The 22,791-nt window shown below is 43.0% G+C and overlaps 1 protein-coding gene across 2 annotated transcripts in view; it reads left to right on the top strand.

Annotated features, from left to right (window-relative positions):
• The window catches only part of fam221a (family with sequence similarity 221 member A), a 49,373-nt gene that overhangs the window by 18,079 nt on the left and 8,503 nt on the right, over window positions 1-22,791 (top strand). For both annotated transcript variants that reach the window (XM_043689750.2, XM_043689749.2), the window contains exons 3-4: window positions 4,869-5,059; window positions 10,151-10,357. In XM_043689750.2, coding sequence (XP_043545685.2) covers window positions 4,869-5,059; window positions 10,151-10,357 — 398 coding nt within the window. The remainder of the gene's footprint in view (window positions 1-4,868; window positions 5,060-10,150; window positions 10,358-22,791) is intronic.

The following is a 22,791-nucleotide window of genomic DNA, read 5'->3' as shown; positions in this document are numbered from 1 at the left end:
CCAGAGATAAAAGGCTTGTTACATGAGGACCAGTGGAGGAATCTGGATCTGTACTTGATGGAGTTATTTCTTTCGCCAGAGAATGATGAAAATGTGGAACTTATTGCTGCACAAGGCTGCTGAGGCCAAGTCACTGAGTGCATTAAGACAGAGGTACATAGGTTCATGATTAGTCAGAAGATAAACGGTTACAGGGAAAAGGCAGGAGAATAGGATTGAGTAACATATAAGCCATGACCAAATGATAGAGTAAACTCAATGGGCTGAATGGCCTTATTCTGTTCCTATACTTTATTGTCTTACTCAACTCCTCAACTCTTGTCCTTTCTAACCCCCCATGTGTTATATATCTCTAAAATGACTCAATTGTATTGCCTAAAGTAATCGATCACTCTTGTATAAAGACAAATAAAGAGCAATCCTAAATTAGTCTCTTCCCAATTTATCTATATAACAATGGCTATACTTTAAAACATTGGTCATTAAGCATTTTAGAATGTCTCAAAGTCACAAGAATGTGTTTCTCAAATATTTTTCCAGTGTGATCCCATTTCAATATCTCAGACTTTTGTGATCCCAGAATAAGAAATTTTGAGCAGAGAAGAAAGGTGGTGACTTTCAGTTGCTGAGCGAGAGTGGAGAAAGCTCCAAAATCAAATGTAATAGCAAGAAAGTAGCATTGAATTACGTAATTATTGAAGTGCCACATTGAATTTTACACATAAGAAAAGTTCAGTGTTTATAAATGTAAATCAACTTGTGAAAGTATTATTGTCAGAAAGTGTGGTGCTGGAAAAGCACAGCTGGTCAGGCATCCTCTGAGGAGCAGGAGAGTCGACATTTCGAGCATACGCTCTTCTTCAGGAATGACGACTGATATTCCTGTAATGAACTTTTGCTCGAAATGTCAACTCTCCTGTTCCTCGGATGCTGCCTGACGGGCTGTGCTTTTCCAGCACCACACTTTCTGACTCTGATCTCCAGCATCTATAATCCTCATGTTCTCCTTATGAAAATATTATCTTAATCAAGGCATTGAATAGGTATTTTGTGTCAGTCTTCACAGTGGAGGATACAAATAACATGCCAATAACTGACAAAGAAACAAAGGTAGATGAGGACCTGGAAACAATCATTATCACAAAATAAGTAATGTTGGGCAGGCTAATGGAGCCAAGGGTAGACCAGTCTCCTGGCCCTGATGGAATTCATCCCAGGGATACAAGAGTTGGCAGGAGAAATAGCAAATGCATTTGTAATTTTCCAAAATTCGCTGGACTCTAGAGCAGTTCCAGCAGATTGGAAGACAGCAAATGTGACACCACTGTTTTAAAAAGGGAAGTAGACAAAACATGGGAAATTATAGACCAGTTAGCTTAACATCTGTGGTGGGAAGTTGCTTGAGTCTATTATCAAGGAACAAATAGCAAGGCCTCTAACAGAAATTGTCCCATTGGGCAGACACAGCATGATGGACAGGTCATGCTTAACTAATCTTTTGGAATTCTATGAAGACATTACAAACATGATAGACAACGGAGACCCAGTAGATGTGTATCTAGATTTCCAAAAGGCATTCCAGATGCCGCACAAAAAGCTGTTGCATAATATAAAGATGCAAGGCGTTAGGAGCAATGTACTAGTACGGATAGAAGATTGGTTAACTAACACAAAGCAAAATAGTGGGAATAAGTGAGTGCTATTCTAATTGGCACTCAGTAATTAATGGTGTGCTTCAGGGATCAGTGTTGAGACCACAATTATTCACAACTTACATAGATTATTTGGAGTTGGGGACCGCATATAGTGAGTCGGAGTTTGTGGATGGCACTAAGGTAAATGTAGAACAAAGCATGCAGAGGAATGTGAAACTTTGCAAAGGGACATAGATAATTTAAGTGAGTGGGCAAAGATCTGGCAGATGGAATGCCATGTTAATAAATGTGAAGTCTTCCATTTCGCTAGGAATAGCATTAAAAAGGGCTATTATTTGAATGATATAAATTGCACAGGAGAAAGCGAGGACTGCAGATTCTGGAGATCAGAGTTGAAAGTGAGGTGCTGGAAGAGCACAGCCGGTCATGCAGCATCCAAAGAGCAGGAGAATTGACATGTCGGGCATAAGCCCTTCATCAGGAATGAGGCTTATGAGCTGGGGGGCTTAGAGATAAATGGGAGGAAGGGTGGGGTTTGGGGGGAGGTAGCTGAGAAAGCGATAGGTAGATGAAGGTGAGGGAGAAGGTGATAGGTCGGGGGGGGGGTAGTGGAGCGGATAGCTGGGAAAGGTTTGGACAGGTCAGGAGGGGGGTGCCAAGTTGGAGGTTTGGGGCTAGCATAATGTGGGGAGAGTGGAAATGAGGAAACTGTTGAAATCCACATTGATCTTTTGTTGTTGCAGTGTCCCAAGGCGGAATATGAAGTGTTCTTCCTCCAGCTGTCGGGTGGTCAGGGTTTGGCGGTGGAGGAAGCCCAGGACCTGCATGTCCTTGACAGATTAGGAGGGGGGAGTTGAAGTGTTCAGCTACGGAGCAGTGGGGTTGGTGGGTGCGGGTGTCCCAGAGATGTTCTCTGAAATGATCCACAAGAAGGCATTCTGCCTTCCTGGTGTAGAGGAGACCACACCGGGTGCAACGGATATAGTAGATGACATTGGTAGAGGTACAGGTAAATTTCTGTCGAATGTGGAAGGATCCTTTGTGGCCTTGGACGGAGGTGAGGGAAGTGGTGTGGGTGCAGGTTTTGCACTTCCTGCGGTGGCAGGGAAAGGTGCCAAGAGTGGGATATGGGCTGGTGGGGGGCATTGACCTGATGAAGGAGTTGCAGAGGGACTGGTCTCTCCAGAACGCTGATGGGATGGGGAGGGAAATATATCTCTGGTGGAGGTGGCGGAAGTGGCGGAGGATGATGTGATGAATGCGGAGATTGATGGGATGGAAGGTGAGGACCAGGGGTGTTCTGTCCTTGCTGTGTTGGGAGGGGTAGGGTTCAAGGGCACTGATGCAGAAAGTGGAGGAGATGGGCTGGAGGGCATCGTCAACCACGGGGGAAGGGAAATTGCGATCTTGGAAGAAGGAGGCCATCTGGGATTTTCTAAGGTGGGATTGGTCAGCCTGGGAACAGATGAGGCGGAGGCAGAGGCAGACGAATTGGGAATAAGGGAGGGCGTTTTTACAGGAGGTAGGTTGGGAGGATGTTTACTCTAGGTAGATGTCGGTGGGTTTGTAGTAGATGTCCGTGGTTAATCAGTTGCCGGAGATTTGATGGAGAGGTCCAGGAAGGGGAGGGAGGTGTCTGAGATGGTCCAGGTGAATTTGAGGTCTGGGTGAAAGATATTGGTAAAGTTGATGAATTATTCGACCTCCTTGTGGGTGTTTAAGGTGGCGCCGATACAGTCATCGATATAGTGGAGGAACAGATTGGGGATGGTGCCAGTGTAACTGTGGACAATGGACTGTTCCACATACAAAGAGACGGCATAGCTGGATCCCATGCGGGTGCCCATGGCTACCCCTTTGGTTTGGAGGAAGTGGAGGCATTGGAAAGAGATTGCAGCATGCTGCTGTGCAAAAGGACCTGAGTGACCTGGTGCATAAATCACAGAAGGTTGGTCTTTAGGTGCAATGGGTAATTAAGAAGGCAAATGGAATTTTGTCCTTCATTGCTAAAGGGATTGAGTTTAAAAGCAAAGAGGTGATGTTGTAGCTGTATAGGTTGTTGGTGAGGCCACACCTAGAGATTTGGTCTCCTTACTTGAGAAAGATTGTACTGGCACTAGAGGGATGCCGACGGGGTTCACTAGGTTGATTTCGGAGTTAAGGGGGTTGGCTTACGAGGAGAGACTGAGTAGACTGGGATTATATTCATTAGAATTTAGAAGACTGAGGAGGGGAGTCTTAGGGAAGCATATAAAATTATGTAGGGAATAGATAAGATAGACATAGACATAGAGAGCATGTTTCCAGTGGTGGGTGAAACAGGACAGGAGGGCATAGCCTCAAGGAGGAGCAGAGTTGCAACTGAATTGGGAAGAACTTCTTCACCCAGAAGGTAGTGAATCTATGGAATTTCCTGCCCAGTGAAGTGAGTGAGGCTTCCTCAGTGAATGTTTTTAAAGCTAAGATAGATAAACTTTTGAACAATAAAAGAATTAAAGGTTATGGTGAGAGAGCGGGTGAGTGGAGCTGAGGCCTCAAAGATCAGCCATGATCTTATTGAAGGTCCAGATGGCCTACTCATGCTCCTAGTTTTTATGAAACAGGGCTTCCAAGGAGATGTTATATCCACAGTTCTATTGGATAATGCCTGTGCTGTTTTAATTATTTTACATCCACATTTTCCCATAATAGCCAGTACTGCACATTCAGAATGGTGAAAGTATAGAATGGCAAGGCTTCATAAACAGTTTCTACAAGAACTTGCTATGTTTGCGAGTTTTGAGAAGATTTGCAGCTCAGGTTGGGGTTTTGGATGTAGGTTTGCTCACTGAGCTAGAAGGTTCATTTTCAGAGGTTTCGTCACCATACTAGGTAACATCTTCAGGGAGTCTCCGAGTATGGTAACGAAATGTCTGAAAATGAACCTTACAGCTCAGTAAGCAAACCTACATCCACTTACTATGTCTGCATTTATTATGGTAGAATTGACAAAAAAATGTGCACAGATCCAAGATTTTTTTAGTTATGTTGGTAAATGGTTGGACATGTGAACATAGGAAGTATGTTGCAGTAAGTGTAGAACTGAGCTGTGTAATCCAAATTTTTAAACCAAATAATTCTGAAACCATGTAATGAAACTTTGTAGAATATATTCGTCTTATAAATGTGCACATAAACATCTGTTTTGAAATATGCCCCATTTGGTTCCAACAGATATAAACAGCACAAGACAGATTTCAAAGAAATTCCAACAGATCGTCCAATCTTGCTCCCCTGCAGAGTAACAGGTTGCCGGTGTATCTCCTACAATTATGTACCACTGAATGGAACTCAGCCAATTCGTTGCAGGTGCAAACACTTTGCAGATGATCATAATGAAATGACACCATATAAATGCCAAAAATGTGAGTGTTTGTATTATAGTTCTATATTAAAAATAATTTTGTATCTGGTTAAAGCTATTTCTTCTAAGTTTCCTTACATTCTTATTTCTTCTTTAATTATAATCTTGTCTTTGAGGTAAATTATTTTGAATATATCACTGAGAGGCAATACAGAGCTAAGAAATAGTAAGGGTCAAGAATAGATCCTTGAGGAATATTAGAAGCAAATATATTAGAGATAAAGGTAAAATGATTGCAGATATTACTCTGGTTGGATAGATGTGAATGGAATGAGGCAAATGCAATCTCACCCAGCTGGATGATGGTAGAGAGCTATTGGAGGAACATGAGATGATCAACTATGTCAAAACCTGCAGAGGGAGAGAAGTACAAAGAGTAATCAGATACTTTTGCTCCAGTCAAATAGGATGTCATTTGTGACATTGTAAAGGGCCATTTCAGTACTGTGGTTCAGGCAAAAACTTGATGAGAAGAGTTTTATAAAAGATTTGGAATTTGGAAGTAGCAACAAATGGCTTTGGAGAGAAAGGTACTTTGGGACGTAGTTGGCAAGGATGGTTGATTGAGGATTTTGTTTTTTGAGAAACTTGTTGATCATGTTGAGACAGAATGACGTCAATGAACATGGATACCAGGAAGGGAAGTTGGATGGTCATTAGTTTTATGTGAATAATACCAGGAGACTAGAGGCGAGCCTTATAGAGAGGTTGAGTTCCAGGAAGGTATGGGGGTGTTGATAAAAAGGATGTAGAGGGAGCTAGGATCTCTGGGACAGGATAATGGGAAGTTTTAGCAAAACCTTAATCCAGTGGACGAGGGAAAGGGAGTGAACCAACTAGTGAATCGTTTTCATTCTTAGCATAAAGATGTCCATGAATCTTTACACTTATTGTTGGAAGCAAGATTGGATATGACAGGGAAGATGGGTCAGTATGCTATAGAAACAAAGAAGCTTAGGGATCATCTCTACATTTAAGGATGATCTTGGAATATTTAAATAGTTCTCGCATATAGGAACAAGGCCTAATAATGCTTTATGTGGTCAAAGTGGTCTGGTGATGAGGGCTAAACTAGTGTCTGCCATATCTATTCCATTCTATGTCCCTTGAACTTGAAGCAAAAGCAATGAGAGTAATGGCCAGGTTGGAAGAAAGAATAATGGAAGCTCTGGTATCAAAGATGAAGTGAGGGAGAAGTTGAGCAAATTTTAGCTGCAGAAATGTGAGAGTGAACGATGGACATGAGACTGGATTGTTGGGATTTTGAAAGTGCAGTCATAAATGAATTGGGATTAGATTTTTCTGAGGCAAATATGTAAGATTGGGAAATTGATGCGGGTTGTGGTTATGATCTAAACTTGCTTTTGAAAGTTACGTTCCAGTGTAAGTGCCCTTTCATTGATGTGCTAAGGCTTATTTATTACCAACCAGCCCCTGACATTCAAAATTGATCCCCTCAATTATGGACTGTCATTCCTTCAGGAATTAATTGTCAAACATTTGAAAGATATAAAGTTTATAATGTTATTTTTTAACGTTTTACTTTTTAGTCCCTTCTTTAATTTAATAGTTCTTTCCTTCACTTTATTTTCCTTCTGTGCTTGATTTAATATTGAATTCACACACTCTAGTTTACACTTCCTTCTTAATCCTTGGACTGTTTTCTTCTCAATTGTTCAATCTAATTGGTGAAGGAGATTCAATGTTTGCCCTAATTACTCAGACCCCAAGATGCCAGCTTTCCCTCCCTGCACTGCTTTGTGGGAGGCAGTGACATAGTGGTAATGTCACATGGGGCACAATTGGTCTAAAGGTGTGTGGTTGGTTAAAATGACAGCATTGATGCAAAGGTGGCAGACATATCACCCCCTTGCCATCCCATTCAATTTTACATTCCCTTTCTATCAGATTCAAGCATGCTTCTTGGAGGCTGTAAAATCCCAGCTAAGTCAGAATGTGATAAAATGCCCACTTGTCAGTTGAATTGGTGCAATTTCTGTAAAACTCAACACCGATTGAGAGAAAGCAATCCACTTAAGTGGTGTCTGAACCCCTAGGTTCAATATCCATCCTGGCATTTATTGTGTAAAATACCAACCAAAGTTGCAGATTGTGGAGAGGTGTTGCGGGATCAGGATTTAAGCCACACATTGTACCCAGCAATCCCATTCAGTAGTCATAAAGATCCTGAATTTCCCACAGTTGCTCCAACTGTACCACAGTAGTATGACTGGAATTATGATTGACATGGAAACATAGAAGATAGGAGCCGACTTTGTCATTCACATATGATCATGGCTGGACATTGAGCTCAATGCCCTAACCCCACCCTCCCCATACCCCTTAATCAATTTAGCCACAAGAGCTAAATCTACCTCCTTGGAACACAATGTTTTGGACTCAACCATTTTCTGTGGTAGTGAACTCCATAGGCTCACTATTCTCTGGGTCAAGAAATTTCTCCTCTCAGATCTAATAGGTTTACTCTATTAAACTCTTGAACTATGAACCCTAGTTCTGGGCTCCCCCACCTTCATGAATCCTTCCTACATCAAACCTGTCTAATCCTGTTAGAAATTTATTGACTTCTACAAGATCCCCTTTTCTTGTAAATTCCAGTGAATACAATCCTAACTGACTCAATCTCTCCTCATTTGTCAGTCCTGCCATTCCAGGAATCAATTCAGTAAACCTTTGCTGAGCTCCCTCAATAGCAAGAACATCCTCCCTCAGATAAGGAGACCAAAACCACATGCAATGTTCCAGGTGTGGTCTCACTAATTTCCTGTATAATTGCAACAGCACATTATTGTTCCTGTATTCGAATTCTCTCACCATGAAAGCCAAAATGCAGTTTGCCTTCCTTATGACTTACTCCACCTGCACACTTACTTTCAGCGACTGGTGCAAGACAACACTAAAGTCTCATTGAACATTTCTGTCATTTTACAGGCATTTAAATAACAATCTGCCTTCGTATTTTTGCTACCAAAGTGGACAACCTCACGTTTATCTATATTCCACTGCATCTGTCATGCATTCGCCCCTCACATAGCCTGTCCAAATCACACTGCAATATCCCTGCATCCTCTTCACAGCTCACCCTTCTACCCAGTTTTGTGGCATCTGCAAATGTCGAGACCTTATATTCGGTTCCCTCGTCTAAATCATTGACATATATTGTGAATAGCTGGCTTTCTAATAATGATCCCTGTGGTATCCCACTACTTATTGCCAGCCATTCAGAAAAATATCAATTTATTCCAATTCTGTTTCCTGTCTGATAACCAATTTTCTTTCTAGCACAATACACTCTTAAGCTTTGTTTACACATTAATTTTTACACATGAATCTTTTATGTGGTACTTGTGGAAGTCCAAATAAACCACATCCAGTCCTCGATGCCACTCCTCTGAATCCTTGAAGCATTCCAGTAAATTTTACTCTTGTATGACTGGAATTATGATTAACATAGTAATGTAGAAGATAGAAGGCTGCTCTACCATTCACATGATCAGAACTGATAGAAAACCACATTTAATATAAAATGTATGGATGGCCGAACAAATCCACATCGACTATCGGAAAAGCATCTCAACCAAACTCACCTGCCTACCCTATTCCTGTAACTTAGCATTTCCAATGGCTAATCCACCTAACCTACACATCCCTCGACACTGCAGTCAATTTAGCTTGGCCAATTCACCTAACCTGCACATCTTTGAACTGTGGGAGGAAACCAGAGCACCCAGAGGAAACCTACACAGACATAGGAAGAATGTTCAAATTCCTGAGGCAGGAATTGGACCCGGGTCCCTGGTACTGTGAGGAGGCAGTGCTAACCACTGAGCCACTGTGCCACCCATGATCATCAAGCTCAATACCCTAACCTTGCCCTCCTGCCTATCCCTTGTTCCATTTAGCCACAAGAGCAATATCTGATTCTACCACTGTTTTCTAAATGCTCTGCCATAAATGCTCTGTTTTCTAAATGCTCTTAGTAATGGACTCTCGCATCTTCCCCACTACAGACATCATACTCACAGGTCCATAATTCCTTGGTTTCTCTCTACCTCCCTTTTTAATTAATAGGATTACATTAGCTACCCTCCAATCTGTAGGAACAGTTCCATAGTCTAAAAAATCTTGAAAGGTGATCACTACTTTTGGGGCTGTTTCTTAAGTGGTGTGGGATGTAGACTATCAGGCCCTGGGGATTTATCAGCCTTCAATCCCATCAATTTCACCAACACTATTTCGCTACTAATATAGAAAGGATTAAATTCCTCCCTTTCACTAAACCCTCTGTTCCCATAATCTCTGGTACGTTATTCATGTCATCCTTTGTGAAAAACTCTTCAATCCATAATTTGAGTTCCGTAACACTACCAACAAAGTAACTACAGTGGATTAGAAGCAATTCCTTGGGACTGTCAGCCTTTGTCTTTATGATCTCTTTGTCTGATGTTGCCACAATATTACTACTACCCAATGTCAGTTTTAGTGTATCCTTACATTTGGTATAAATAGAAAATAATTAGTTAATCAGTAAGCAATACATTTTCAGTGTTGTCTCAGAGCTGAAAAAAACAGATTCAGTTGACTATAAAAGCCATGTGTTCCATTTATAATAACTATGTATTCTAATTAATTTTACTTTACCACGCTGTTAGGTCAGACTAATGATCTGTTGCTAAGTCTGCATTGCTGATATTGAGTAACTGAGGCAGAAAATGTAAACAACAGATTTTCTGTTGTTGCACCTGGAAGGAATCTCCAACAATATTTTCCATGATGGTTGGTTGAAATTAGAAACTTGATGCAATGCAATTCACAAGCCTAAAACAAATGTAATAATTTTGATACTATTCCTACATGTTGATTGCTTCCTATCTTGTTTTAGTTTAATCATTTGTGTGTCCCTTTACCTGATGTAATATGCAGTGTGGCAGGATAATGGTTGAAATTCAATGTAGTTATTTATTTTTAATGCAAAATTTGTGTAGCTGTACTATTTTAAAAGTTCTTGTCCTCTTCACATGTACTTTTATACATTATATTGCATGCAAAACCTATCATTTCTTTCCTGTAGGTATAGGATGTGCTGGGTTTCACAGCTCCTTTACCTGTGGGTGTACCCACCCAACATATGCTCATACAATGATTGTCGAGACCAAAGAAGAACGCTTGGCTAGAGGACGATCAGTAGGACCAGATGTTCCCTATGCCGCTATGGGAGGACTCACTGGATTTAATGCATTGGCAGAAGGATATATGCGACTCGACTCCAGTGGAATAGGTTAGTGGTTTCAGTGCTTTGCATATAGTAAAAATAGAATAGTGGTTACTATAAATGGAGAAAACTGCAAGATTGTACTTTGACTGACTGATTCTTAGGGTGTTGTGTGCAGTGAGGGTTAACATCCTTGTTAAACATTTTAAAAATTGCACGTACATGATTATCTACTTGCTAATTGCATTGCACAATGTGTGATGCTGTACAGAGAAGTCTCAGTTTAATCCTGAATCTGTCCTTGGTTAGCTGGAATAATCATTAACATGCACAGATTGACTATAGCAGGCCTACACTAACAAGGGAAATAATCTGTTCAAGTTAAAATTCGTATCTTACTCATTAGTAAGTAAACTTACATGTAGCTCTGTATAGGACAAGATTAGGACTACTTTGCAACAAGCTATAATGGAGTAACCTGATAATACCACTGTAGATTGCAATCTGTGATATTGACATATGTCAAGCTGTATTTTGACATAAGGAAAGGCTTTCAGAAAAGAGGTGAGGAGCAATGCTATAAAGTGGTAGTTCCATTCTGGTGCAATCCCATGTTATAAAACAAATCGTGTAATGGCAGCATCATTTAAACTAATGGGGCCAGAATCACATTCTAACCAATGCACGCGCTAAAACTTTGCACTTTAGAAACAGTGTCTCCAATTCATCAATCATGTTTGAGCGAATTTGTGTTAATGAAACACATGTTGTAGCAGAACAACTTGTAGGAAGAAATGAAAGCTCAAAACAAATCAATAGGTGACACTAGCCACATATACCCTTCCTCAACGGATATTTGACATTTTACTAGGAGAAAGTGAGCACTGCAAATGCTGGAGATAGAGTCGAAATGTGTGGTACTGGAAAAGCACAGCCAGTCAGGAGCATCCAAGGAGCAGGAGAGTCGACGTTTTGAGCATGAGCTCTTCATCAGGAATGTGGAATACTTGCCACCCACCTGGCACCTATCTAATATAGTGGCAGTGCACCCTGAAAGCCCAGGCATCGCCAGCAGTTCTGTATTGGGTACAGTTACTGCATGGACGGGAACCCTGCCCAAGTCTTGGGCCAGGCCTCCTCCTAGGACTGCTTGATTACTGTTTGAGCATTCATTCATTCAGCACATAGTATCATACTTATAGATTGTATTCTTTGCTGCGCGGCACCTTGCAAGTTGGTGCAGTCACACAATAACACAGCAGCCATGGCTTAGTCATTCTCAGATAAGGACACATACATGTTATCTTATGGCAGTGTGCCACATCAATACCACATTTGTATGATGTGGCAGATTTCATGCTAAACAAATGGCACCTGCAGTAAGTGTTGGCCTTATCCCAGTGTCTTACAGAAGTAGTCCTTGATGCACCAGTCATGGAGGCACCCACCAGTCAGGGTGTCCAACACATTTAGTCGCGGGCAGCCTCCCACATAAGTGATAGAATGCAGGTCAGAGCAGAGAGCTGGACTTGTCTATCCATGTCAGCCTCCAAGCAGTCTGTGGAAACAGTCACATGATTCATTGCATTGCTGCAGCTTTTGGGCATTTAGGGCCATTGTGTCCCATATTCCTGCTGCCGCTCCTACTTCTCCCTGTGTATGTTGACAAAGCTGAAATCCTACTGGGAACTAAGCAAGTGCCTGTCTCTAGCAGCCCTCTGAGTGCCAATTGCCAGGGCACTCATCCTTCACTGTACTGTTCCATAGTTCAGTAACTTCTGTTAGCATTTAGGCAGTTTTCAAAGGATTTCTAAACATTTTTTAAATGCTTTTTTGCAAATTGAAGCTGGCTGTCAGCACCAAACCTGTATTTTTTTCCTGCAAATATATGGATCTAACCTAAGCTGCCAAACCTAATAACATCAGGTTAATGAATGCTTTTCCCGGAATATGTTGAACATAATGTTTTTAAACAAAATTAAAATAACTCAGAATGTATTATCAATTGCAACAAGGACTTTGCTAAGAGCAAATTGTATTGGTCTCAATTCTGAGGTCATTTAAAAATTTCTGTCAATTTGATAGATACGTCTAGTGGTTTATAATACCACTTCAATTAAGTGATATTTTATTGTTTAAAAGATACAATGCGGTATTTTATTTTACTTGTTTGTTGCTCGCTGTGATTTGCTTGATAAAATTCCATTTTATCTACCAATTTATGAATAACTACTTAAATATATAGTAGCTAAATTTGAAATGGCTTATTCAGTTGAATTTTCTAAATACAAAAGATGGATGTTTAGAATTTTGATTATATCTTAGGAACACTAAAACACATTTGCAGAATTGGAAACTTGAAGGAAAGTCGCCAAGTAAAGCTGAATAACTGAAACTTTTCTGAATCAGGATACTGCATCCTCAGAAAAAAATAAACCAACCACCTTGGTGATCGCAACAAATACAATTTAGATTGAGATCAGGAAAATAAGTCATTCATTGAATGTTATTATAGATAGTAAGGGAAGGCTGTAAAAATGTGATAACAATGTTTTAGAGGATTTGAGTTAGCTACTGAGAAAGGAGGAGATAGAAATCTGATGGAATAACATGTGTTTGGTAGATGCTAACTAACTCAGCTGTTAAGCCATCTATTGGAGGTTATTCTCAATCTGATCTTTAAGCATTTTGAATAAAGCATATATAAGGGAGTGATAGTCAAAGTTACATTTCAAATTAACTGCTCAGGACAGTATGGATAAAGTACACCGGTGCATAAATAGAAAAAAAAGAGTAAAAATACAGCTTCGAAGGAAGGGTTTTGTACGACCTCATTGCAATACTACAATGGTTTGCTAATCTACATTAGTAGACTATGAATGATTTAAGGTACTGCCAGGAATTCTTTAATCAAGTATCAATGACAAATTTGTAAAAATGTCAAAGGAGCCAATGTAATTAGGAGTTATGTTAAAAAAAATGAAGATAAGCAGCTGACTTTTAAAATACATTCAGAACCTTTGAGTCCAAACAATTGGATAACTGATAAAGACAAGAAAAACTCTGCACAAAATTACAATTATAGAAAGTTAAAAAGAAAATAGAATTTCCACCTGCTGACAAGATCTAAAATAATAAGAGGTTTGTTTTCTCCAGAAGTATTTGCTTATCAAATACAGGGCAAAGTAAAATATTGATCCAATTACATTGATTAGTGCTGCAGCATCTGTTTTCATGTAAGAAAGGGAAGTTGTCCATGTCACAAATCATATTTCCACATATATTCTACATTTTGCAAGTCACGATGGATGTGTTTTTTTTTAAAATAACAAATCAGTTTGAAATCTACAAAGCAATGTGTCAAGGCCATACTGTTATACTCTTAGTAATTTTTTTTAGACAAGGTTACAAGGCAAATTGGAATTATAATCTCCCTCCCCTTCCTGGACCTCTCCATCTCCATTAATGATGACTGACTTGACACTGACATTTTTTACAAACCCACCGACTCCCACAGCTACCTGGATTACACCTCTTCCCACTCTACCTCTTGCAAAAATGCCATCCCGTATTCCTAATTCCTCCGCCTCCGCCGTATCTGCTCCTAGGAGGATCAGTTCCACCACAGAACACACCAGATGGCCTCCTTCTTTAGAGACTGCAATTTCCCTTCCCACGTGGTTAAAGATGCGCTCCAACGCATCTCGTCCACATCCCGCACCTCCGCCCTCAGACTCCACCCCTCCAACCGTAACAAGGACAGAACGCCTCTGGTGCTCACCTTCCACCCTACCAACCTTCGCATAAACCAAATTATCCGCCAACATTTCCGCCACCTCCAAACAGACCCCACCACCAGGGGTATATTTCCCTCCCCACCCTTTTCCGCCTTCCGCAAAGACCGTTCCCTCCGTGACTACCTGGTCAGGTCCACGCCCCCCTACAACCCACCCTCCCATCCTGGCACCTTCCCCTGCCACCGCAGGAATTGCAAAACCTGCGCCCACACCTCCTCCCTCACCTCCATCCAAGACCCTAAAGGAGCCTTCCACATCCATCAAAGTTTTACCTGCACATCCACTAATATCATTTATTATATCCGTTGCTCCCAATGCGGTCTCCTTTACATTGGGGAGACTGGACGCCTCCTAGCAGAGCGCTTTAGGGAACATCTCTGGGACACCCACACCAATCAACCACACCGCCCTGTGGCCCAACATTTCAACTCCCCCTCTCACTCTGCCAAGGACATGGAGGTCCTGGGCCTCCTTCACCACCGCTCCCTCACCACCAGATGCCTGGGGGAATTACGCCTCATCTTCTGCCTCAGAACACTTCAACCCCAGGGCATCAATGTGGACTTCAACAGTTTCGTCATTTCCCCTTCTCCCCCCCCCACCTCACCCTAGTTCCAAACTTCCAGCTCAGCAATGTCCTCATGACATGTCCTACCTGCCTATCTTCTTTTCCACCTATCCACTCCACCCTCCCCCCGACCTATCACCTTCATCCCCTCCCCCACTCACCTTTTGTATTCTATGCAACTTTCTCCCCACCCCCACCCTCCTCTAGCTTATCTCTCCACCCTTCAGGCTCTCTGCCTTTATTCCTGATGAAGGGCTTTTGCCCGAAACGTTGATTTTACTGCTCCTCGGATGCTGCAAGAACTGCTGTGCTCTTCCAGCACCACTAATCCAGAATCTGGTTTCCAGCATCTGCAGTCATTGTTTTTACCCCAACATATTGTGTCTGGCAAAATTGAGACTGTTGGTTAGTGATCTGGGCTTAACTGCACTATCAACAGGGAACACTGGACTTGCTGAATTTTGTAAAGTACATCCCTATCAGTTCCATGCATTGAATAGTTTTGCAGTGAAGGGTGATATGCTTTTGGGCAAGCCAGCAACTACTTCAGAGCTGTTGCTGGTTATTGAAAAAGTGTGCTGTTCTCATTTTACCATCTCCAGTACAGGGTATGGTAGCTAAGAAGCATTGTATTAGTGTAGCAATTAACATTTTAAAATATTTGTGACAAAAGCAGTGGGGAAAGCAAACTGCACAGACTTGGAGCTGAAAATATGTTGCTGGAAAAGCACAGCAGGTCAGGCAGCATCCAAGGAACAGGAGAATCGACGTTTCGGGCATAAGCCCTTCTTCAGGAATGAGGAAAGTGTGTCCAGCAGGCTAAGATAAAAGGTAGGGAGGAGGGACTTGGGGGAGGGGCGTTGGAAATGCAATAGGTGGAGGGAGGTCAAGGTGAGGGTGATAGGCCGGAGTGGGGTGGGGGCGGAGAGGTCAGGAAGAAGATTGCAGGTTAGGAAGGCGGTGCTGAGTTTGAGGGATTTGACTGAGACAAGGTGGGGGGGAAGGGAAATGAGGAAACTGGAGAAATCTGAGTTCATCCCTTGTGGTTGGAGGGTTCCCAGGCAGAAGATGAGGCGCTCTTCCTCCAACTGTCGTGTTGCCATGGTCTGGCGACTGAGGAGTCCAAGGACCTGCATGTCCTTGGTGGAGTGGGAGGGGGAGTTAAAGTGTTGGGCTACGGGGTGGTTGGGTTGGTTGGTCCGGTTGTCCCAGAGGTGTTCTCTGAAACGTTCCGCAAGTATGCAGCCTGTCTCCCCAATATAGAGGAGGCCACATCGGGTGCAGCGGATGCAATAGATGATGTGTGTGGAGGTGCAGGTGAATTTGTGGCGGATATGGAAGTGTCCCTTGGGGCCTTGGAGGGAAGTAAGGGGGGAGGTGTGGGCGCAAGTTTTGCATATCTTGCGGTTGCAGGGGAAGGTGCCGGGAGTGGAGGTTGGGTTGGTGGGGGGTGTGGACCTGACGAGGGAGTCACGGAGGGAGTGGTCTTTTTGGAACGCTGATAGGGGAGCAGAGGGAAATACTGGTCCTCACCCTGCTTCGACTGACTGAATTGGTCCTCACCCTGAACAACCTCTCTTTCCAATCCTCCCACTTCCTCCAACCCAAAGGAGTAGCCATGCGCACCCGCATGGGCCCCAGCTAAGCCTGCCTCTTCGTAGGATATGTGGAACAGTGCATCTTCCGCAGCTACACTGGCACCACCCCCCACCTTTTCCTCCGGTACATCGATGACTGTATCAGCACTGCCTCGTGCTCCCACGAGGAGGTTGAACAATTCATCCATTTTACCAACACCTTCCACCCCGACCTCAAATTCATCTGGACCGTCTCAGACTCCTCCCTCCCCTTCCTAGACCTTTCCATTTCTATCTTGGGTGACCAAATCGACACGGACATTTACGATAAATCGACCGACTCCCACAGCTACCTAGACTACACCTCCTCCCAACCTGCCCCCTGTAAAAACGCCATCCCATATTCCCAATTCCTTCGTCTCCGCCACATCTGCTCCCAGGAGGACCAGTTCCAAAACTGTACAACCCAGATGGCTTCCCTCTTCAAGGACCGCAATTTCCTGCCTGACGTAGTTGACGATTACCACCGCATCTCTTCCACTTCCCGCTCCTCCGCCCTTGAGCCCCGCCCCTCCAACCGCCACCAGGACAGAACCCCACTGGTCCTCACCTACCACCCCACCAACCTCCATGTACAACGTATCATCCGCCGTCATTTCCGCCACCTCCAAACGGACCCCACTACCAGGGATATATTTCCCTCCCCTCCCCTATCAGCGTTCCAAAAAGACCACTCCCTCCATGACTCCCTCGTCAGGTCCACACCCCCCACCAACCCAACCTTCACTCCCGGCACCTTCCCCTGCAACCGCAAGAAATGCAAAACTTGCGCCCACACCTCCCCCCCTTACTTCCCTCCAAGGCCCCAAGGGACACTTCCATATCCACCACAAATTCACCTGCACCTCCACACACATCATCTATTGCATCCGCTGCACCCGATGTGGCCTCCTCTATATTGGGGAGACAGGCTGCATACTTGCGGAACGTTTCAGAGAACACCTCTGGGACAACCGGACCAACCAACCCAACCACCCCGTAGCCCAACACTTTAACTCCCCCTCCCACTCCACCAAGGACATGCAGGTCCTTGGACTCCTCAGTCGCCAGACCATGGCAACACGACAGTTGGAGGAAGAGCGCCTCATCTTCTGCCTGGGAACCCTCCAACCACAAGGGATGAACTCAGATTTCTCCAGTTTCCTCATTTCCCTTCCCCCCCACCTTGTCTCAGTCAAATCCCTCAAACTCAGCACCGCCTTCCTAACCTGCAATCTTCTTCCTGACCTCTCCGCCCCCACCCCACTCCGGCCTATCACCCTCACCTTGACCTCCCTCCACCTATTGCATTTCCAACGCCCCTCCCCCAAGTCCCTCCTCCCTACCTTTTATCTTAGCCTGCTGGACACACTTTCCTCATTCCTGAAGAAGGGCTTATGCCCGAAACGTCGATTCTCCTGTTCCTTGGATGCTGCCTGACCTGCTGCGCTTTTCCAGCAACACATTTTCAGCTCTGATCTGCAGCCCTCACTTTCTCCTGCACAGACTTAGAACCTTTGTTGCATGAAATGAGGTTAAGAATTGTGATACTGTTTTGTGTAGAAATCATTTCATCAATTAAAGCAAAGATGCAAGCTAAATGAGGATAAATGTTGAGAGATGGCTGAATGTAGTTAGTTGAGTGTTTATCATACCTGGGTGCAAAGTGACAAAAATAATGCTGTGAGAAACTTCAACAAAAAGGTTTCAACCTTCCTTTCTGTACTTGTTTTCACCTTGTCCATAGGAAGTGAAAATGTTTGTCTTCTATACCCTAAGGAACATAGAACATTGAAAACATAGGGACAGGAGTCTGCTCTGAAGTCAATGATATTACCTAACTTCATGCCTTTGTGCACCTCCTCAGCAGTTTCTTGATTTGGAAATATATGGTCATTCTGGAACTCCCTCCTTAATGGCATTGTAGGTATACTTACAAGACATGAACAGCAGTGGCTCAAGAAGACAGCTTACCACCTTCTCAAGACCAACAAGGGCTGGTTAATAAATGCTGGCCTAGTATGACATCTCATGAATGAGTGCAAAAAGCTTCAAGAATGCAGCAGAACCATTGAAAGATGAACTCATCCACCTTGACAACTCACATGATATCATTTAACCTTCTTCCCATACTTCATCCCCATCTCGGTAGTGTGAGTTTGCCTCCAGCAGGGTGTTTTACCTGATACAGCATATTTATGTTATCTCCCATAACACAAGAAACTGTGTGTAGATATCATAAAGAATTCAAAAGACATTACATTCATTAGGCATATAAGTGTCTGGACAGCATTAATTTTAGGAGCTAGTGAGAATTGCAGTTGCTGGAGAACTCAGAGTTGATTAAGTGTGGTGCTGGAAAATGCACAGCTGGTCAGGCAGCATCTGAGGAGCAAGAGAGTTGATGTTTCGAGCATAACCCTGATGAAGGATTATGCCTGAAACGTCATCACTCTTGCACCTCAGATGCTGCCTGACCTACTGTGCTTTTTCCAGCACCACATATCATTAATTTTGCCATTTACAACAGGGCAGCATGTGTCCAGCAGAGTGCGATGGCCTCCCTGATCCAGGACAAGATGAGGTATGAGACTTTATACTTAAAAGTCACATGTTATGACACAGTGATGATATCAAGAGCACTTACTTCAAAGGTGCATGACTACATCATCAAACATAACGCAACATCCCATTTATCCTCAAGTTAAAAACTTAATCGCAAAAAGATATATATGATCATACCTAGGCTTGTACTGTCAAATCAGTCATTATACTAACAGGTAAAACAGAGTTTAGAAGGCTAACGTTTCTAACTTCAGCTCTTGGAGGTTTAACAACTCATCTTGATCTGGTAACCATGTACCCATCTGGAGATATGTGGCATTGTTCTCTGTTGCATTTGCATGAAAATTTGGTTGCCTTTCTGCTAGTTATTATTACTTAACATTGCCACACAATCATCACATTGGAATGTTCTTCCTCACTCTCTTCAAACATGATTGGCGTGCTCTACATTGGATTTACCTGGCTTTAATTTCTGGCTTCTATTCAGGCACAATGATCAACAATGACATTGTATGTGCTGGATGCATATTTTAGAAACCTTTGCTGGTATTCAGGTATCAAGATTTGAATTTCTAAATTGTACTCTCTGCCCAGTGCACATAGACTGGGACTGCCATAGTGCTAAGGATTTAGATGGAGAGGAACTTATTAAATGTGCACAAGAAAATTTTCTGATTCAGTATGTGGATGTACCTACTAGAGAAGGTGTAAAACTTGATCCAATCTTGGAAAATAATGTAGGGCAGGTGGTGTCAATGGGGGAGCACTTTGTGGCAAGCGACCATAATTCTATTAGTTTTAAAATAGTGATGGAGAAGATTAGATTAGATTAGATTAGATTAGATTACTTACAGTGTGGAAACAGGCCCTTCGGCCTAACAAGTCCACACCGACCCGCCGAAGCGCAACCCACCCATTCCCCTACATTTACCCCTTACCTAACATTACGGGCAATTTAGCATGGCCAATTCACCTGACGTGCACATCTTTTGGACTGTGGGAGGAAACCGGAGCACCCGGAGGAAACCCACGCAGACACGGGGAGAATGTGCAAACTCCACACAGACGGTCGCCTGAGTCGGGAATTGAACCTGGGTCTCTGGCACTGTGAGGCAGCAGTGCTAACCAATGTGCCACCGTGCCCAAAAGAGTAAACCTGATCTAAAAGTTGAAGTTCTGAATTAGAGGATGCCGATTTTTTGACAGTATTAGGCAAGAACTTTCAACAGTTGATTGGGTGTGGATGTTCACAGGTAAAAGAAGGGCTGGAAAATGAGATAACGAGAGTCCAGAGACAGTATGTTTCTGTTAGGCTGAAAGGCAAGGTTGGTCGGTGTAGGGAATGCTGGATGACTAGAGAAATTCAGGTTTTGGTCAATAAAAATAAGGAAGCATTTGTCAGGTGCAGACATCAGAGATAGAGTGAATCCTTAGAGTCTGCGTGGGTTTCCTCCGGGTTCTCTGGTTTCCTCCCACAGTCCAAAGATGTGCAAGCCAGGTGAATTGGCTATGTTAAATTGCCCATAGTGTTAGGTGCATTAGTCAGAGGGAAATGGGTCTGGGTGGGTTACTCTTCGGAGGGTTGGTGTGGACTGGTTGGGCCGAAGGGTCTGTTTCCACACTTTCGGGAGTCTAATCTAATCTAAAGGCAGTAGGAGTATACTTAAAAGGGAAATCAGGAGGGCAAAAAGGGAACATGTGGTAACCTTGGTAAATTGGGTTAAAAAGATTTCCGAAGGGATTTTATATGTACATTAAGGACAAAAGAGTAACTTGGGAGGGAATAGAGCCCCTTAAAGATCAGCAAGGCAGTCTATGTGTGGAACTAGAGGAGATGGGGGAGATACTAAATGAGTATTTTGCAAAAGTATTCATTGCGGAGAAAGGCTTGGAAGATATAGAATGTGGGGTAAATAGAGGAGGTGGTGCCGGATATCTTAAAATGTGTAAAGGTATATAAATCCCCAAGACCTGATCGGCTGTACCCAAGAACTCTGTGGGAAGCTCGGGAAGTGATTGCTGGGCTCCTTGGTGTGATATTTGTATAATTGATTTGATAGTCACAGGTGAGGTGAAGAAGCCTAGAGATTGGCTAATGTGGTACCGCTATTTAAGAAAGATGGTATGGAAAAGCCAGGGAACTATAGATCGGTGAACCTGACATTGGTGGTGGGCAAATTGTTGGAAGGAATCCTGAGGGACAGGATTTTCATCTATTTGGAAAGGCACAGATTGATTTAAGTTTAGTCAACATGTGGGAAATCATGTCTCACTGATTTGATTGAGTTTTTTGAAGAAGTAACGAAGAGGATTGATGAGGGCAGAGCAGTGGAGGTGATCTATATGAATTTCTTTTAGGCGGTCAACAAGGTTTCTCATGGTCGGCCGTTTAGCAAGGTGAGATCTCATGAAATACAGGGAGAACTAACCATTTGAATACAGAACTTACTCGAAGGCGGAAGACAGAGGGTCGTGGTGAAGGATTGCTTTTCAAGACTGGAGGCCTATGACCATTGGTGTGCCATAAGGATCTGTGCTTAGTCCACTGCTTTTCGTCCTTTATATAAATGATTTGGACGTGAACATAGGAGGTATAGTTTGTAAGTTTGCAAATGACACCAAAATTGGTGGTGGAGTGGACTGCAAAGAGGTTACCTCAGAATAACGGGATCTTGATCAGATGGACCAATGGGCTGTGGAGTGGTAGATGGAGTTTAATTTAGATAAATGTGAAGTGCTGCATTTTGGAAAGGTAAATCAGGGCAGGACCTATGCACTTTATGGTAAGGTCCTGGGGAGTGTTGCTGAACAAAGGACCATGGAGTGCAGTTCATAGTTCCTTGTAAGTGGAGTCACAGGTTGATAGGATAGTGAAGAACGTGTTTGGTATGCTTTCCTTTATTGATCAGTGCATTAGGAATAGGAGATGAGAGGTCATTTGCGATGGTACAAGACATTGGTTAGGCCACTTTTGGAATATTGTGTTCAATTCTGGTCTCCCTCCTGTCAGAAGAATGTTGTCAAACTTTCAAGAGTTCAGAAAAGATTTACAAGGATGTTGCCAGGGTTGGAGGATTTGAGCTGTGGGAAGAAGCTGAATAGGCTGGCACTGTTTTCCCTGGAGTGTCAGAGGCTGAGGAATGACCTTATAAATGTTTATAAAATCATGAGGGGCATGGATAGGATATACAAACAAAGTCTTTTCCCTGGGATGGGGGAGTCCAGAGCTAGAGGGCATAGTTTCAGGGTGACCGGGGAAAAGATATAAAAGGGACCTAAGGGGCAACATTTTCACGCGGAGAGTGGTGTGTGGATGGAATGAGCTGCCAGAGGAAGTGGTGGAAGCTAACGCAGTTACTACATTTAAAAAGGCATCTGGATGTGTATATGAATAGGAAGGGTTAAAAGGGCTTTGGGCCAAGTGCTGGCAAATGGGACTGAATTAGGTTCGGATATCTGGTCGGCATGGACAAGTTGGACTGAAGGGTCTGTTTATGTGTTGTACATCTCTGACTGACTAAGATCTGTACATATTAGTCTGTCCGCTGTTGAACAGTTGATAGAAAATTTCAGGAAACCGAGATAAGTTTGTGTACTGGCACTGCCATATGATTCTACCAATGCATGGAGTTGTTGATTCATTACATGCTGTGATATGATCTCTCATATGCTGTACCACTAAGCACCCTTTACTGATGAGCATGTCCTTCAGGATGTGTTGTGGTAATTTGTTGGCAGCTCTTGCACCAGTTTAGTTTTTAGTGTGTATTGGCTTTTCAGGACATATGGTACTGTATTATATTGTAAAAACTTATGATTGCTGTATAAAAATGTGTGCGGCATAGTGTTCAAAATTGACTGTGTTGAAACCTTGGTCATCTTCTGAAATTTGCCATTTTTTTATTTCCCTCTGAAACTCACTGATGTGTTTGCACTTGTGCACTTTCATAACAT

This window comes from Chiloscyllium plagiosum, unplaced genomic scaffold, assembly GCF_037043375.1.
Source record: "Chiloscyllium plagiosum isolate Xiang-an unplaced genomic scaffold, Cpla_swu_hap1 HiC_scaffold_5, whole genome shotgun sequence".
NCBI lineage: Eukaryota > Metazoa > Chordata > Chondrichthyes > Orectolobiformes > Hemiscylliidae > Chiloscyllium > Chiloscyllium plagiosum.
Note: the sequence above shows the minus strand (reverse complement) of the source record. Positions and strands in the feature narration are given on the sequence as shown.